General features: G+C 36.4%; 1 protein-coding gene across 2 annotated transcripts in view; it reads right to left on the bottom strand.

Moving 5' to 3' along the window:
* The window catches only part of CDH8 (cadherin 8), a 348752-nt gene that overhangs the window by 55793 nt on the left and 272934 nt on the right, over nt 1-20025 (bottom strand). Inside the window, exons 8-9 of one of the 2 annotated variants that reach the window (XM_047835884.1) lie at nt 11032-11153; nt 7334-7588 (exon numbers count right to left, since the gene is read on the bottom strand). In XM_047835884.1, coding sequence (XP_047691840.1) covers nt 7334-7588; nt 11032-11153 — 377 coding nt within the window. The remainder of the gene's footprint in view (nt 1-7333; nt 7589-11031; nt 11154-20025) is intronic. The other variant, XM_047835885.1, reaches the window with a different exon arrangement.

Here is a 20025-nt window from a genome sequence, read left to right as displayed (position 1 = left end):
GAGGCATTTTAAACAGTCTTCCAGGTGATTCTGATGCATGCTTAAGTCTGAGATGGACTGTTTTCAGCCAAGGGAGAAGATTGGTGTTTACAATTCTCTTATTATTACTCATTAGGGGAGTTTGTATTATTTTTTTAATTTTTTTTAACTTTTATTTATTTTTGAGACAGAGACAGAGCATGAACAGGGGAGGGGCAGACAGAGAGGGAGACACAGAATCCGAAACAGTCTCCAGGCTCTGAGCTGTCAGCACAGAGCCCGACGCGGGGCTCGAACTCACGGACCATAAGATCATGACCTGAGCCGAAGTTGGATGCTTAACCGACCAAGCCACCCAGGCGCCCCTAGAGGAGTTTGTATTATTAAGCTAACATCAAGCTCAGTGCTTGGTATGTTGGGGAAATAGTGATGAAATGGTCAATCTTTATATTTTTTATTTTTAAATTTCATTTGAGAGCGAGAGAGAAAGCACAAAGCAGGGAAGAGGGGCAGAGAGAGAGAGAGAGAGAGAGGGAGAGAGAATCTTAAGCAGGCCCCATGCTCAGGCAGAGCCAGACAGGGTCTCAATCCTATGACCTGGAATCATGACCTTAGCTGAAACCAAAAGTCAGATGCTCAATGGACTGAGCCACCCAGGTGCCCCAGAAATGGTGAATCTTTAAATCAACTTCCAAATATCCCATGAACTGACTACACTTAAGAATTTGGTTTAAACCATTTTTGACACTTCATTTTATCTTAATGTAGATAGCTACTGTCTAGACATTTTCTCTAAAAGTAGACACCCGGTAAATCACTTGAAGGACTTTATACTATTGAAATGCGTTAAGATACCCCTATCTAAAAGGCTGAAATTTTCACTGATGTAATAACATCTGAATACACTCAGCTTTAAAAAATAGAAAGAAAATAATAGATTTATTCAAGGCAGTGCAACTCCACATAAGCAGATTTTATAGGCACACTGACTAGCTGGAAAATGAAAACTACACACATTCCCCCAGTGTGCTACTATGACGTCAATTACCTTTTAGATAATTGAAAATTTCTGGAGAGGTCACAGATTTTTAGGAGTACATATATAACATTCGGTTTAAATATTTTTCCTTTCTACCAGTAAAGATGCAATTGAAAAAAAATCTAATGTCTGATGATTTATTGTGGATTAATTTTAAAGGAAGCTGAAATTTTATATATCTATATAGATATAGGTAGGTAGATAGGTAATATCTATATATAGGAGATGGATAGATAGATAAATAGATTTATTAGAAAAACAAAGTATATCTGGAACGTTGGGATAAGGAGATGAATTTCAAGGCCATACTTGGAATTCTATGGGAGCAGACTGTTCTATTTCTTGAGATTACTAATTTGAAATGAAATAACCTTTATAAGAAATGAAACTAAAAAAAGAAAAATTTTGAGAATTATGGGGCCATATCATATTTCTGTTTTATTAAAAAACAATTTGTTGTTTATCAACACTTAACCCAACTTATATTGTTTTTATTAGCAGAGTTGATTAAACTTTATGTAAGACTATTTTACCTTATTTCAAAAATATTTAATGACTGAGGTATCACTTTCATTATTAATTTTTGAAAAGCAAGCATCCAACAGATACATTTTGGATGATCTGATCTATTTGCAACCATAAAACTGTCATGGGATCCATTAGAAATGCAATATAAGATTCTATAGATATTATTCATTGATTTGTTCTTAGGTACCAAGCATGATTATATACAATGAGTTGGATTTTTACCCCCTTCACTGTTGTAAGAACACCACATGATAACTATTTAATGCATATTGCCTAAATGAAAAAATGAATGAATGAACGGATGATGTCAGCATATTTTAGCCTCATCACTAATTCTCACATAACCTTGAGAAGTATGTATGAAGAAATGTATTGGAACCCTAGTACATCAAAGATGTGATATATAATATTTGATCCCAGATATATCTGATAACAAACCACTTGTGTCTTCCTGCCCCAATACATCAGGCTGCCTCAAAATCTTGTTGACATTCATACATTCTGCACATGTATTTCAGTTAAGTTGGGGCTTACGTCTTCAATATTTTGGAGAGTGCATAGGATGCACGCATCCATTCTTGTTCTCATTGCTCAGGTACTTTGCTTTACGGAGATAAAGGTCCCCTTTTATTCTGACACATCACACAACAAAATGAAGACTTAGAAATCATAGTTCCTTGTAAGTGTGGACAAGGTGAGAGAGGATTGCATTCTCTTGCATCTTTTGGAATGCTTTCAAAAGCTTCTGGAATATACATTTATGTTCCAGGAACACTCAACGTTGATAGCCAAGATACTATCTACCATCACAGAACACTGTCACTTTGTCAGGCAAAACTTAATTTTCTTTTTTCTTGGCAAGTCTTTCTGTGGTGGTGTGAATTGGAAGGTGATGGAAGTGAGTTGAATGGGACAAAATCAAAGGTGCTGCGGAAAGCACAGCATCATTTTTGGTTTTCTATTCATTCCTCTGCCTATTAGCTTTCCTGAAATACTAACTTCTGTTTATTAGAGCATGAGTTTTAAACTTGGGAAAGGAAAGGATGAACCATGAATAAGCATCACATGCTTCAATCTTTTCAACTTGAAAGTAAAGTTGAATGAAATTACCTATATATGCACATAAAGGAGGGGAAAGTCCATAGATTTTATCAGAGTATCGATGTTTTTTATAACTGAAAGAAAACAAAATAGCTTAAAAACCAGCCCTAAAAGACGGGTCCTTGGAAATAAAAATTATGCACACAAGAGAAATCAAGTTATAACAATGATGATAAATTGAAAAAAGAGGAAATATTGGAATTTGGGAAATTATATTAAAATCCACACAATGACCCAATTATCCTCCATAATTTCAAAACTGTATATAATAAGGTTCAAATATAAGCACTGTTCATAGATATTTAATGGATAGTTACTGGATATTTGTTTTATAATTTGCATGGTAATCCAATCTCTACCAAGACTTCTCCTATCTAGAGTGTTTTGCCATGCCAGTGTATGTGTGTGTGTGTGTGTGTGTGTGTGTGTGTGTATCTTTGTCTTTAAAAACCATTACGTTACTGTTCAGAACATATACCTTGGAAGTCTGACCTATGGAAAATACAACAGGAGGATATATATTTGATTTTCTATGTCTCTTTTAAACACTAAGTGAAGTCGTCAGTCCTCTGGATCAACATTTGGGGACTGTACCTTTATAAACCCATTTGTGAAACTTTCAATATTTTCCTCCATTTCTGTTTCCTTCACTCCCTTTCCCTTCCTGAAACCAAGTTGAGATAAAATGATACAAAGCAAGGACTTCTGAATAGTATGTTTATACAAAGTTTGGAGTTTCCAGTGTCTCATACCTTTTTTCCTAGACTCTGCATATTTCACGTGTATTTTGTGCACTTCTGAATTAATACTAACAAAATATTCCATCACTTGCTCTGCTTTGAAAACCTCATTAGCAGGGTAAACCCCAAAGTTTCTAACATAGCTGAGAAGTCTCAGGTCCCTTTTCAATCTCTTCTCTCCATCTTCCATGATACTACTCCACAGGAATACTTCCTGATGCCTCCTTGACATTGCAAGCATCACTTCCTAGGCTGAACCTGTGTGGCATTATTTATCCTCCTGGAGCAGGTTTGTTTCCTGACTGGGTTCCCTTTACCACTAGTTGCATAGTTTTCTCTGAAGGAAATTTGAAAGATTTTATAATCAGCTATGTTTGCTAAATGGCAAAGACCATATAGCCTTCTCATGATTCATATGTATTTATAAATGTAAGGGAATCTTAGAGTTAAACAAAAGAAGAAGAAAGGAATGTTGTTGAACTTGGTTTAATTCGGTGTCAGTGCTCCACGACCTTATTAAGTAAACCACACACACACGCGCACACACACACACACCACAAACGCCACACCATATATTGATGTGCTATGCCCTACAAGTTTTTCTCAGGCACTCTTTGAGAAATGCTGTCCTCCAAAATTCCTACTGAATCTTAAAGGCCTGGAAGACTTCCACCTCTGTGTGGAGGCATTGTGTCTATCTAGCTTGGTGGTTACCATGTCTCTGCCCTTCCAACAAAATGTCAGCTCCTCGTGGTACCACGTATTACCCACTGGCACAAAGCCTAGGCCTAAGGCCTTTTACTATCCAGTGTCAATTTTACTTTCTTCAAAAGGGTATCAACTTGGCTTCTAAGAACAAATGGAAAGAAGCATACACATGTGCCCACCTTGCTTCAGTCCTAAATTCTTACTCAGTAACTTATAGGGTGAAAACAAAACAAAGAAAATATATTTGTATGAAATAGGCCAAGATTCTCAAACAATCCCTGACAGCATGTTCTCTGTGGATCATCAATCTCATTTAGGTGAGGTGCTAGAATATGGAATTGGGGATCGCACAAGAGGTTCAGCCAATGTGTATGTTGGCTGAAAACATGACTCCAAAAAAGATGGAGATTGTATGTGTCCTGCAGGTTGATCCCAGTATATTTCAAAAATAATGATATTGGCCCACACATTTAAATGAGGAGGAATAAAGTGCAAGCCTTTCCTTTACCCTGAATAAATAAAATACTTGGAAATTACCAGAGGAGGAGTTATTCCAATACAGGGAACTAGATTGTCTTCTGTTATAGGGACCCATTAAGGGACTATTTATAATGTTTTGCTCCAAATCAAAGTCATGTAGCTATAACAACAAAATAAAGCAATCCTAATGATTTAATCCTATATTTTGCTTTTTAGACTATGACATTAGTTAAAATATATACTAATAATAATTATAATTACTTATTAAGCACGTGATATTGCACTAGGTATTTCTGAAATATCGGAGTTTAGTAGAGGTTAAGACTGAAGGTCACAAAATTAGTAAATGGCAGAGCTGTTATTCACACTAAGATTATTCTGGTTTCAAATCCTTCCACTGTATTTTTTACTTATGTGCTCCCCTCTGTCAAAAGTGAGCTCTAAAAGTCATACTTCTGTTAATGATGGTTTTGAAATATATTTTGTTAAGTATGATTTCTTCAAATATTGTTTTACGGATTCTATTAATTTACCATCTCCTAGCTACACCCCCCAAAATGAGAATAGTACTGTATGCATTTTGTTGAGGCTATCAATTTCATCTGTTTTAAAATCAATCCTGTCTCCCTCTTGTGCATGCAGATAGATCCTGAAAAATGCCTGCTGGCAGGGAAGTTAAAATTAAATCTCCTAAATTTATTGTTTCATGAGTGTTATAAAATGCCATATTTTTGACTCACTGTTTTATATTTATTACAAAAAAGCCAACAGAAATTTTTAAAAGAAATAAATAAAGTAGCAAACCCTGGTGCTGGTGTTTATCAACAGATAATTATTTTTACTTTTCTCCCTAAGCTTTCTTTCTTTTCACTTAAGATTTTGTGGAATGCTTTTTGGATAATGTATCTTATGGGTCACAGGAGTTGACATTCTTCGCTTTTGAAAAATGCTCACTCTTGATCACAGTCTTATTTCTAAGAAGTTTGTTGCCTAAGAAGGCAATGGAATCTCAAAGTCCGCTTCCTTGGGAAGCACTGCAAGATCATAGAAAGTGCAAGGACTTTGGACGCTTCAAGAACAGACCTTGAAACCCATGTATGCCACTTTTCATGGCCTTGGGGAAGCCCCTCACCCTTTTTCAGCCTCAGCCTCCTTATCGGTAAAATGTGGCTGCCAACACCAATCTCCAAAGTGGTGATGTTGATTGTATGTTGGATGTCTGTCTATATTACGGTATTCATGAAAGCATGTGGCTTTCACAATTCCTTGTCCGCATCTCTACTGCTACCACCTTAGATCACCAAGTACCTCATCAAGTCCTGGTACATAGTTTATGTTTAATAAATATCTCTTACCAACAACTTTTGCAATTACAGCCTATTAAATGTTCTTCCTGCTTAATTGCACGTATGCATGTGTGTGTGTTGTGCATGTGTGTGTACATTTTATTCAAAATGCGTTTTGTCCAGTTTCAGTGTTGATTACATTCTTCTTATTCTTACACTTAGCCACAGAGGTCTTCAATTCTTCAAACAAACCAAGGTCTTTCTCCCTTGAGGGTCTTTGCCCAAGCTTATCGTGCTGGCTAGAAGTCTCTTGCTTCCACTGCTTGAATGTCTAGCCCTTTCTAATTTTTTTTTTCAGATTCAGCTTAAAGGATACTCACTTAAAAAATAACTTTCTCTGACAGCACCATATAAAGTAGGGTCTGCTTTGTCTTTTTTCCCCTCTGCCTAGTTGTGCCAATGTTTCCTTCAATCCAGTTTTCAAAATTGAAATTATATTATGTATTCATTCCACTTTTTTTTTAATAAGTCCTCTTCCTCATTAAGTTCCATTAGACAGGACATTCTTTTTTTGCCCTTTTTACATTGTTTCCCTGGGTCATGTTACAATAGTTAGTATCTTGTAGATGCAATACAAAATGTTGTTCAGTAAATAAATAAATAAGTGATTTTTCATTTGAAGAGGTTAGTTTGTGCACTGTGTCTGTGAGTAAAACAAGTGTTTCCATGGTAATATCTGAGAAGCTAGTTATTGAAATATTTGTCACTGCTGAATGAAATGAATTAGAACTATGATTCTAAAATTTCGTGAATATTCATTACATGCAAAGCATTAGCTAGATACATATCTAGAAATATAGGATATTATTTTCTTCCTTTCTTTGTGGTTTTTATTTATTTATTTTTTGACCTATGACATTCCTAGGAAAGCCAACTTCATATTGCTACAGTATTGGTCAGAGACAAAGGGGATTAGAAGAAGTAAACCAAAGCATTTTTTTTCATTCCAGACATAATTGATGCCAAGTAGCTTGCCTCAGCTTCTATAGAGGGTGATGAAGCTGTAATTATATGCCACTAGATTTATTTACAGTAAAAAGGGAAGCTCCTCCCTGAAGGAAAAAAGAACTGAAGCAGTCTGTCATCTAGTCCTCAAACAGTAAAATATTCTCTGGGACTAAATAAGAGACCTTGACTCATACCTGGAAATACAACATTTTCAATGTAGTCCTTGCATCAATGAACCATCTGAAGCAAATTATCCTAATTATGTATGATAAGCAAGAGGTTAGCATCTGAAATAAAATCCTAGAAAGACCCTATCAAGGGGATAGGATGTAGAAGAGAGTTATGGAAGGCCCTCTAGCCAACACTGGTCACTAAAGCTCTCTATTTCTGTTTTCATGTTTGGTTCTGAGTGTGCTGTTGTCAAGCATAATGAAGGAAGATACTGGTTTCTCCACAGCTGTTACCTGTTCCTCCACCCGTCCAGCCAGATTACCATTCTCTTCAGAGAGAACCTGGTTTATCCCCAGCTGACTCCTTTTCAGCTCTTGATAGATGTTTCCTGTCTCTGGTGGAACAGGTCCTATATTAAGAGGTCTTTTCAGTAAGATAGCTTCATTTCCCTTCAGCTCTTCAGCCTCCTTTCTGCCCAGAGGATTTGAGGTATGTTCTTGCAATTCTATCATTTCTAATTTTATTACGTGTTTGCCAGAGAGAAAACTCTAGAAGGGAAAAAGACTGTTGTTTAGGGCATTGTTTGCCACTAAATCCCCAGTTCCTCACCAAGTCCTGGTACATAGTTTCTGTTTAGTAAGTATTTACTGACTGACCCAAACCTACCATCCTATTATACACATGAACTATCAGTTATATATTTTCTGATTTTGAAATCTTTAAACCATACCATCATTTCTGTTTTGGCCATTGGAGAGGAATTGGTGGAAGGAATCTTTTTTATTCTTACTGTTAAACTGAGAGCCACGTAATTTGTAAATGATTGTATCGTGATATGATTGAGTTGGAGACTAAAGATATATATTTGTCATCTTAAAACTTGTGACTTGAGATAAATTTCCTAGAACTATTGGGGAAATTTTTCTAAAATAGAAGTAATTAGCAACAGAAAATACTATATTAATTATCTAATGGAGCAATTATTTCAGATGATTCTAATGAAAAGGGATGCACGATGATGTTGTAAAATATGGACTATGGACTTTTTCTGTTATGGGTGGTGGTTCCTCTCTTTAGGAAATAAATTGAAGAAAATGTCATCTTTCACTTCATAATAATGAAAAGGTGCTAGAAGCAGACATGATTTCCAATTCTACTTTCAAAGAACCTATAACAGTTTCAGCATAGATGTATCACGTATTGGAGATGTACTTCCAGAGAGGAGGAAAGTGTTGTCCCTCCTTCCTTGGTGAAAGTTTTTATTTAGTCTTATTTTATTCTTTGTTTAATGAGTCCAATTAGTGGAAAAGAGTGGTCAAGCACAGTAGAGTTGTCTGTGTTTTGTTGATACTGGTTCTCATTTTGTGAGATGTTTTAAAAACCTCTTTGTAGAGGCTCTCAGTCCAGGAGGTTTTTACAGACTGAGTGTTGCAGTGGCTTGCTCTTAATTATTCCCAATGATCCCCAGCTGCCTCATTTCCCAGGAAGTAGATCCTCTTTGATTTTAGCCTTAAGTCCATACCTTCCGGACAAACCAGACATTTCAGAGTCCTCCACATTCCTTTTTCTGAGGCTGTTGTAAAGCAGACATTAATGGTTGAAAATATTGATAGAACTATGAATTTAGTGCTCATTCAGCTATTGGCATTTGTTTTTCATGGGTGTGTTATCACCTCATAAGGAATATTCTGATTTCAAAGTCAGAGGTTGTGTGGCATTATGAGAAATGACTGAAAATGTGTATGTTGAAGTTACATAAACACACTAGTGTTTATGTTGATAACAAATTTATGTTGATAACAATTTTGGAAAATGTTAAGTATAAAAATAATATACTTGAGCTATTAAAAGTGGCCTACTAATGATATAATGAATTACATGAGTTGTGACTAGCACAGAGGATTCAAGGAATTCAGGAGTTGTTTGAACAACTTCATGTGTATCAACCAGTCCTATGTCCAAAACGTAGGTGAACAGTCAAAAATCTGATTTCTTCGTGTTAATATGAACTGTAATAAACGTACCTAAACACATTCACTTGAGGATAATTTAGTGGCAGTGGACAGATACACAACATAAGCATTTCTTCACAGAATGAGTCATTCATTTTGATAGGCAAAAATCATAAAACAAAGAATCAACTTTTTTTATTTTGATCTTGCATAGGAAAGATGATGAAACAATGCATTTGTTTTTCCTGAGGATAAAAACTACTGAGGAATCATTAAAACCTTAGAAATAGTCAAAATCCATAGGATAAATCTCCAGATTCCTAGAGGTCCAAAGGTCAGTATCACAAGTGAAGCCAATATGGAATTTTTGAAATCTCAATGCCATTGACTCTCTGAACTTGTGTGGTAAGTTTTGCATGAAAATGGGGTTTTATTTAAATTCTAAAGCATTAGATACATTCTGTGTGATCAACAATGTCTGGTGTAGAAGTCTGTAATTGGCTATATTACCCCAGCAAGGATCTGGCCCACACAACCATATCCTTGAAACTAACCTGCATAAATTTTGATCAAACTTTCTTTGCCAACTCAATCCTAACTTAGCTAAATGATATTTACTACTATATATATGTGTGTATATATGTGTGTGTGTGTGTGTGTGTGTGTCTGTGTATACACAGACACAGACACACACACACACACACACACTCCACCCTCAAATGATAACAGATGAAAATGTTCAAAAGATAGGCTAAAGGGCAATTCCACATGATGAAATTAGGAAACATTTAAGTTAATGTTAGAATATTTTTTAAAAAGTGTATTGCTGCTAAAAATGAATATTTTGATAACCATATTTATGACACGTAGATGTTTGAAATTAATCAGTTTTATTGCTAGAATTTTAGCTGTACTTGGTGTGTGTGTGCACGCATGTATTTGTGTCTCTTTTTGGGAGATGGAAATGAGGCTAATCCTTCAGATACATGAGAGTAGTCGAGGGGAAAATGTCCCCTGTTGTATAGGAGCATTGTGAAATAATGAAATAAAAGTATAGGACTACAGTGTTAGTCCTTTCTTTAGGTGGAAAAAAAATATCTAACTCTTGTCAGGTAAGCTACTCGGCAAATAGTAAGTTTAATTCCTAACACCCACATGAGGCACAAGAATAGTTGGATTAACAACTCCAGTGTCATGCTGTCAGCTGCTGTTTATTTAAATTAAAATGTCACCATCCAGAAATAAATTAGGAAGTTGAAAAACGATAAATTTCTTAAACATACAGTACTTTGGCACCTTGTTAAAATAAATCTATTACATTTGTGTTTTTTAGAACTTTACATAGACTATTTCCATTTTGACATTCAGAGCAGAGCAGGTTTTGTTTCTCTTTGTGTTGTTCGCTCTTCCTCCCTCCCTCCCTCCCTCCTTCCCTTTTTTTTTTTTCCTTCTTCTCTGTGTTTTTGTCTGTCTCCATTGTCCCTATCTCTGCTACAGAAGACAGGTTTAAAAAAAAGTTTTGATTAATACACAAAATACTCAGTTGCTTTCCTTGCATGTCTAAAACATATTGTTCATCCTATGTTGATCTAAATAAATCTACACTATTTATAGATTTCAAAATTAGCTTTCTACAACTGGTCTTGCTGGGTTTCACCCTTAAGTGGTATTCCTATGATTGATAATGAAACTGAAAGGCCCTCCCCATGAACTTTTTCTCCTGCTTCCTATCATTGGAAGGTTAAAATTCTGTCCCCACCTCTCTAAGATCTTAGCCTGAGATATTTTAAGATGGTTGTTTGGCTCTGGGTTCATGGCCCAGTAGGTTGTTCGACTTCAGGAGCTAATGTGGTCATAAGTAGGAAGATTTAACAAACATCTGAGAAAGAAAAATGCTCCTTTTCTGTTCCCATTTGGGTGTTTCCTGCCTGTGACTTTGCAAACCATAAATGATGAGATGCTCACTATAATGCAGGTTAATTAAATATGAGACAGTTGTATACAAACATATTCAGCATTAACAACATGGAGATATTTACTTGGCCGGGTTTTCCATTTTCACATAAAAATGCCTCATATTCGGATGCGAATTCAGGGGCGTTGTCATTGACATCCAGCACTTTAATAGCAACAGGCACTCGTGATATCTGACTGTGGTTCCCTATGGGAAGGAAAAAATAACATCAGCATTGAGGGTATTTCATTTTTACCGTGCAACTCAACTTTGTTCTTGAAAGCATGTGTGTCTGTTTCTACTTCCCTTAATTAGGGTGTTTTCAACATAGTGATTATGGAATCTGACCATTCAATAAGGAAAAATAGCACGTGCTTGACTGCTTAAAAAAAGGAGAAATTATTATTTCAAACACCACTTGCTGGACCTTGGCTTTACAATGACCGTGTCTGAAAAACTTAAAAGAGGTTTCCTTGATGAAGAAAGCTTTATGTTAATGATAAAATCCATTATACAAAAGAAAAAAGTGCTGTGTGGAACAAAGATTTATCTCTTTGTTTCTGTTGGGTAGAACACAAGCCATTTTTGTGCTATTACCATATTTGACTGGCTATATACTAACGGTGAACATCAAAAACCCAGGAAAAGGCCAGAACCAAGTCAATTGTTAAGAGAATGTCTATAACAATGATAAACAAGATAACGTTAAAGATGGGGAAGCCTACATTTTATGAATTTTTTTTTATTAAAAACTGACCTTGGGATCTTTTTGGATAAGCTAAGGCTAAGTCATTTTAATACTGTCATTTTCATAAAGATTTTCATCAGTGTAAACAGATAATAATCTTGTAATCTTTTCAGGTCAATTCCAACAGCAGAGAATTTAATACATAATCCTTAATCCCCAGTCCTTAAATTTAAAAAGTTACATACGCACACACATATGCACAGAAATCTGGTCTACTAATATATTGCTGACTTCAGCCATGTGATGATTTTTCACTTGTAATAAGTGCCATACAGTTTGTACCATGTAATAATATTTTGATCTCTTGTAAATTATACAGAATGCATTGGTGATGGCCAATTATTTGTGTTTCTATGGCACTATTTATATGTAAGGCAAGAGGGGGGACATGGAAGGCTTTTGAATATGAAGAAACAGACTTGGATTTGATACTTCAAAGTCTTCTTGGTGATAATTGATTAAATTCAGATCTCTAAAACCTTCACTCTTTTTTGTGTGTGAAATACGAAAATACTTCTATTATGAAAACACTTGTAAAGCACACAACCAATAATCATAGCCATGTTACAAATTTATAGTTGGTTAAACCCACTGGCAGTGTTACAAGATTTGAATTTAGTTAACTAGGATGGCTACTCTCCAATATTCTAATTTGATTAACTGTGGATGGGTGAATATTATCCTGTGGAATTCCCACCGCCTCAGTCATGGAACATAATCTCATTCCCCAAAATCAAGCCAATGGCCTTAAATGTCTCACCTGATGAATCCCTTTTCTTTTCCTGTTTTAGGTCTAATGAATGAATTGGTTCATTGAGAGAGGAACTGTGGATCTCTCTAGTTTAAATGGAAAGAGAAGTTTTTTTAAAAACATTACATGACCCTAAGGCAAGGAACTTACATTTTATGTTTTGTCTACTTATGTAAGGTGAATAAATAAGGTGTAAGGTATTTGAAATACACCACCTCTCTTCTAGCTGGACCGTGAGCTGGATAGCAGCTGCTAGAGAGAAAAGGGCATATGGTGTTTGTACTACACAGCAATGTGTGGGGCCCCAGCTTTGCTCTGTACCACCTAGGTGATCCTGAAAAAATTACTTAACTTTCTTTTATTCCTGAGAAAATGGAAACTGAAAAACTGAACACTTTATTTTCAGAATTGTTATAAATAAAACAGAAAGTGCTCAGATACTATTAGGCAAGTAGTCAAGGGCATTTTAGCCTTTGCCCTTTGTAATTGTCAGCACGATCAGTACCATGCATACTGTTTAGTATATGCAATAAGAGATATTTCGCATAATTAAATCTCTTCAGTCCTAAGTAAATTATACCTGTATCGAATCTAAGTAGGAGTTACATTAAATTCAGTGATATTCCCATGCTTTGATGGGAGACTGCCCTTCAAAGGATAATAAGCTTTTACCAAGATTATTCAGTTAAAACTTAACTCGAAGATGTAGTTGTGGTCTCCCAAACATGAAACCTTTGCATAATATAGTACTGATGAACTTCAAAAACAAAGTATATTAAAGTAACTAATCACTGCCATTTCTTCAAGAATACTTACAGGCTTATTCTAAATCTTTATCTCATGAGTGACCACTATTTGAAGTTTGAGTACAAATACCACATACCAAAAGGGATCTATCCTGAACATTCTCAGAATTGTATAATAATTTTCAAACCTCCCTGAGAGTCGGAACAGTTTAAATTCCGTATTTTTGTTCAAGGTACTATTGAACCCAAGTTGAACCCCTTAAACTGATTAATTTTATCTCGTAATTCTCTGGATCCCAACTTTATGAACTGTTGATCAGTTATTTACTTACATAACATTCATTTTCTCTGTTCCCCATCAGAGACCAACTCTTGTGTATATAAATGATGACAAGAGACTTCTATTACATTTTTGTCATCTACCTCTCTTGACCTAACAATGATCAAAATGTTTAATAAATAGCACATGCAGAATAGACTGTGAAATATAAGTGCACAGTCTTTGGAAACTTAAGTATAAGGAAAAACTATCTGATTCCTTTTAGTATGATTTTGCTTCTTGGAAAGTGAGGAAATGCTAACCTTGAGTCAGGTTCATGGGCAATGGCTGATTGGTCAAGTCTACCAACCGATACTCTTTGTTTTTTCTCTTAGACTGCACACACACACCTAACAGGCAAACATGCATACACAGATTTTTTTCCTTTCAGAATTTTGGCAAAGGATAATTATGCTAAAGCCGATGTTCTCTTCTCCCAAATTCACTAAATTCACGTTTTATTATATAGTTGAATTCAATATATTTTTAGGTGTTTTCTTTTGACTTTGTAGTTTACAGTACACCTTATTAAAAGAAATAAAATCTAGGGGCGCCTGGGTGGCTCAGTCGGTTGAGGGTCCGACTTCAGCTCAAGGTCATGATCTCACGGTCTGTGAGTTCGAGCCCCGCGTCGGGCTCTGTGCTGACAGCTCAGAGCCTGGAGCCTGTTTCAGATTCTGTGTCTCCCTCTCTCTCTGCCCCTCCCCTGTTCATGCTCTGTCTCTGTCTCAAAAATAAATAAACGTTAAAAAAAATTAAAAAAAAAGAAATCTAAACTGTACCCCCTGGCACTGAAAAATGATATGCTACTGGATGGTTAGAATTTCTGTAGACTTAGGGTTAACTGTCCATTATATATTATGTAAGCACTAACAAGATAATATAATTTCTTTATAACTGTGGAATTCCTTGTTATCCTTTAAGATTCACACCAAACTACATCTCTTCCCAAAAGTCTTTTAAACACACAATTCAGGTTGTTTCTGTTTGTTTTTTTGTTTTTTACTGTTTTACTTGTGGCATGCCAACATGAGGAATACCACTATCCCATTTCCCATAAAAACTGTTAAAAAAAAAAAAAGAAAAAACATACATTTAATTTAAAATTTTTTCTTTATTTTTGAGAGAGAGACAGAGTATGAGTGGGGGAGGGGCAGAAAGAGAGGGAGACACAGGATCTGAAGTAGGCTCCAGGCTCTGAGTTTTCACCACAGAGACTGACTCAAAGCTTGAACCCATGAATGGTACCCACCCGGGTGCGCCCATATATTTATTTTTTTTTATTTAAAGAGAGAGAATCTTAGCCAAGCTGCAGGCTCAGTGCAGAGCCCAATGTTTGGCTTGATCCCATGATCCTGGGATCATGTCCTGACCTGAAATCAAGTTGGATGCTTAACCATCCTAAGTGCATACAACAAGTAAAAATACTTACTCAAGAAAACCAAAATGTTGGTAAGAGAATCCTGTGGCATTTGAACGAATACCTGCTTACTCCTCTTACCCTTGTAGCTCAGGAAGATGAAAAATCTACTCTGGACAAACACAAACAAGAACACAGGGGTCCTTCTCCCCCAAGCTACTAGTCAAGGGATATATACCCAGGACATGAGCGTTTCTTATCCTATTCGCATACCTGTTGCTTACTAAGTTTGGGGCAGTTGCTGGTTGGGGGCTGCCTTTTTCCACCAAGTCCCTACTCATGGGACACACTTACACATTTGAAACAATGTCATTGAGAATCCTGGGCCCTGATCTTCCTTGCCAAGTCTCATGAGGGGAAATTTCATGCTGAGAGAAATGAACCAAGAAGACTGAAGGCTATTACTCTTCTCTACCATACTCCACCCACACAGGGCACTCCACTCCTAAAGCAGAGTGTCACTTGGAAAGCCATGGCTGAATCATTTTGTCTTGGGATGGGCAGGAAGATGAAACATAAAGCAGAGGGCTCTGAATCTTTTAGAAAGAATGGATGTCATTTGTAAAGGAATGTGGAAAAGATCAAGCCCAATGATTATCTCAAGATACTGGAAGTTGTTGCTACTTGCTGGAGACAGATCAGCCATGGCATTCTTCGGCTGTAGTTGAACTCCAATGTCTGCCTCGATGTTCACAGGGCTATTTTTTATCATGCCATATTTTCTACTTTTCTGTCTCTAATAAGAACACATTACTATATTTAGGGCCTACCCAGCTAATTAAGGATGATCTCATCTTAAAATCTATAACTTCATCACATCTCCAAATCCCCTTTTTCCAAATAGCACATTCATAGGTTCCTGGGGTTAGGACCTAGATATATCTTTTTGTGGACCACCATATAAGCCCCTATATCCCATTTTCTCAAAAGCTAGGATATTTGTGACTAAATAGGATGATACTATCACAAACCTGCTCCTGTCCTAGAAAGCAAACATAAATGAAAATAATTCATTTTTTTTAGCTGCTTTTTGAATTCATTCTTCAACATAACATAGAAGCTTGAGGAGGCTTAAAAAGCTCATAACTCCCTCCTGAGATTTTTCGATAACACCCTTTTGTCAGTCATTCATTTATTCTTTCATTTTCTTCTCTTTAGCTATCCAATAAATAGTGTTCTCTCTTTTGCCAGTTACTAACACAAAGCTCTTACAATCAAGGAGACCACAGTAATCTAGGAGATACATTATAATGGTTTTATACCTTCATCTATTCTACAAAATCTTCCTTTACAAAATGTTGCAGAAGAACACAGGAGGCAGAGACCCTGTGCTATAGTCATAGGAACGATTTAAACAAGGAAATAAACTTTGAATTAGCTTTAAATGAGTAGATGTACCCTAGGTAAACAAAGATGTACAGATATTTTAGATAGAATCAGCCACATTTGAAAAGGCCCAGAAGCCTAGAGACCATGCCATCACCAGTACATCAGTAGCCTAAATTTTGAGTGCATCCAGAGAAGTAGCTGGTGGTGATGCCAGGACACAAAATTCAGGCCATATCAGGAAGTCTTCTGGTATATGTTGATGAGTATGAGCTGTATCATGTGATAAGTGTGAAGCCGTTGAACTATATCTTGATGAAATTTATAATTTTAAAATGTTACCATTGGTTTATTTTGTTTTTCTAAGTATATGGCTTTCCCAGAAATTTACTGATTATTTCTTGAAACCGTTAAAATAGGAAGAAACACAATAAGAAAACTAGTGCCTCAGGCCCCCAAAATATTCCCAAAATGTGTTACCACTATCTACATTAGATGAACATGCATGATTGAAATTATTGCAAGTGTCATATTTAAATGCTGAAAATTCACTTTTATCTAAATTAATGAAATGATGGCAATTCAAATTTTAAAGATACTATAGAGCAATAAAATTAATTAGATAAGCTTCTGAGGAAATAATTCATGTCCTTTGTGACTGGCCCCAAAATGTTTGCCTTTCATCTGATACACAAACATTAAATATAAAGATATTATAATTAGAAACTTGATTAGCATTCATTAAAGATTAATTTTCTAAACACAAGAGATGTGACAAAGTGGTCTGGAAGGAAAAGCCTGTTTAAATTGGCCACAAAAGTCAGACTGTTTCACGTACCATGGAAGAAAAAAGTGAAATGGCACCTAGTGTAAACAACTCCTTGACTTCTACCATTTGAATCGTAGTGACTTCCTGTCACCTCTCTGTCACAGAGCCTCATGAATTGCCCATTAATTTTGCCCTTTTATAATCAAAGGTAATGGAATCCTGCCAAGTCTAAGTTACTTGGGAATTTGCTTCTAACTAGTTTCCATGAGCTGTTTTTGCAGACATCGATTTAAATAAACAGCCTCTCCTTTTCAGACTATAAGAGAGAAAAAAAATGATTTGACAAATTTAGATATACTGGTGGGTCTCAATAAATAATTCTTGAGCCTTCTACAAGTAGAAGGGTGGAAGCCATGAGCAGTAAATTACAGTCAACAGGGGAATGCAAAGTAAGAGAATTTATAATTGAATAGGGATGAGAGGAACAGTGGAAGTTCATAAAAGAGGAAGATGTGAACTGAATATGTGATAGAAAAATATAGCAAGTTGGGAAATGTAAAACAAAACTGATAAGAAGGTTTAAGGAAGTCTTGGTAAATAATTTCAGGAGCAGACTTAGGCTGCCTAGTGACTAAATATAAAACTTTTTGAGGTCTATTATGCCCATTGATGACATAATTTCTAAATTGCTAGTGGATGGTCTACCAATCAATAGGTTATTAAATAGGAGCAATTTAGGATATAATAAACCAGTGGATACCAGCATGGGAGAAATGCTACTGGGGATATTTTTGTTAGGTGATTCTCTTGATGATAGCATTTTTATGTGTTACCCTTTCACTATCAGGGAAATAGCACTGATTGTTGGTTCAGTCTTTTGATCCCCTCCAATACACACCAAGAAATTTCTGCCTTCTAGAATGTATCGAGGGAGGAGTTGACCACCAGAACTTTCATAATTTTTTATTGTATGATTGTGAAAATTTCAGCAAGGCAGACTATAAAGAGGAGACACTCTGTTTTACTCCTTAAAAATCTGGCATATTTACAGAATACTTTAGAATTCAATTAGAACTTAAATCAGGGGGCGCCTGGGTGGCGCAGTTGGTTGGGCGTCCGACTTCAGCCAGGTCATGATCTCGCGGTCCGGGAGTTCGAGCCCCGCGTTAGGCTCTGGGCTGATGGCTCAGAGCCTGGAGCCTGTTTCCAATTCTGTGTCTCCCTCTCTCTCTGCCCCTCCCCCGTTCATGCTCTGTCTCTCTCTGTCCCAAAAATAAATAAAAAACATTGAAAAAAAAAAAAAGAACTTAAATCAGATGGAGGCTTTAGTATCAAATAAACAAAGTTTGTAAGTTCTACTTTTCTATTACCTAAATAGGAGCGCTCGCGGTAAAGGGAGAGAAATGCTCTCTGCTGAGGGAGTTGTGGACTTAGACATTTTGAAATGGCTTAAACTCTCTGGAGAAAATAACTCCAAAGGGTGACTTGGGCTCAAGTCATCACTGACCCTGTCTGTTTTTCCACCTGCTAGAAAGCAGGCTACCTGGCTACACCATTTTCAGACACTCTCCAAAGGGGCAGAAAATGTGTAGCCCTCTTATTTATTAGATGCATCTTACGTGAACCTAGAAATTACAGAGTCCTGCCTAAACACGTGGCAGGTCCTCCACTCCACCCTTTTCCTGTCTATCTGCAGTAACCTTCATTATCTGTTTACTCCGATCAAGGGTTGAGGTCCTTAAAACTAAGCAATTTATGCTTATAAAATTATGATCTCCTAGGAAATAGTTTTCAAACCGTTGAGGTGAGAACTAACTTTTGAAGCTCTTGCATTCTATATTTTTATTAAGTGTAAAACTTTGATAGTCACATTCTAAGTGAAGACATCTATGTCCATTTATAAATGAAAAGTAAATACTAATGAGAATGAGCTATTGTCCGTTTTTCTCAATATCTGCTATACATTATTACCTACTTTTTTTGTTTTTTATTTTCTAATATAATTTATTGTCAAATTGGCTAACACACAGTGTGTAAAGTGTGCTTTTGGTTTTTGGGGGTAGATTCCTGTGGTTCATTGCTTACATACAACACCCAGGGCTCATCCCAAGTGCCCTCCTCAATGCCCATCACCCATTTTCTCCTCTCCCCATCCCCACACCCAACTTCAACCCTCAGATTGTTCTCTGTGTTTAAGAGTCTCATGGTTTGCCTCCCTCCCTCTCCGTTTGTAACTATTTTTCTCCCTTCCCTTCCCCCATGGTCTTCTGTTAAGTTTCTCAAATCCACATGGGTGACAACATATATCTGTCCTTCTCTGACTGATTGATATCACAAGGCATAATAACTTGCAGTTCCATCCACGTTGCTGCAAATAGCATGATTTCATTCCTTCTCATTGCCAAGTAGTAATCCATTGTATATATAAATCACATCTTCTTTATCCATTCATCAGTTGATGGGCATTTAGTCTGTTTCCATAATTTGGCTATTGTTGGAAGTGCTGCTATAAACAATGGGGTCTATGTGTCCCTATGCATCAGCCCTCCTATAACCTTTGGATAAATTCCTAGTAGTGCTATCGCTGGGTTGTAGGGTAGTTCTATCTTTAGTTTTTTGAGGAACCTCCACACTGTTTTCCAGAGCAGCTGCACCAGTTTGCATTCCCACCAACAGTGTAAGAGGGTTCCCATTTCTCCATATCCTCGTCAGCATCTGTTGTTTCCTGAGCTGGTTATTTTAGCTACTCTAACCAGTGTGAGGTGGTATCTGATTGTAACTATTACCTACTTTTAATTGTGCAGGCTTACAAATTTGTTTTCTTCTGTTGTCTACATTCTTCTCGTTTTGTTGTTGTACACATGTGTACATGCATATGTGGTGTTCTGTTTTGTTTTAGATTTGTGTATCACTTTTGCTCAATTTATGACTCAAGTAATGACTTTCTCTTTGTACGGTCCTAAATACATCTTTCTAGCCTTCTCAACCCATCTCCTCTTT

This window comes from Prionailurus viverrinus, chromosome E2 (assembly GCF_022837055.1).
Source record: "Prionailurus viverrinus isolate Anna chromosome E2, UM_Priviv_1.0, whole genome shotgun sequence".
In the NCBI taxonomy this organism is placed as follows: Eukaryota; Metazoa; Chordata; class Mammalia; order Carnivora; family Felidae; genus Prionailurus; species Prionailurus viverrinus.
Note: the sequence above shows the minus strand (reverse complement) of the source record. Positions and strands in the feature narration are given on the sequence as shown.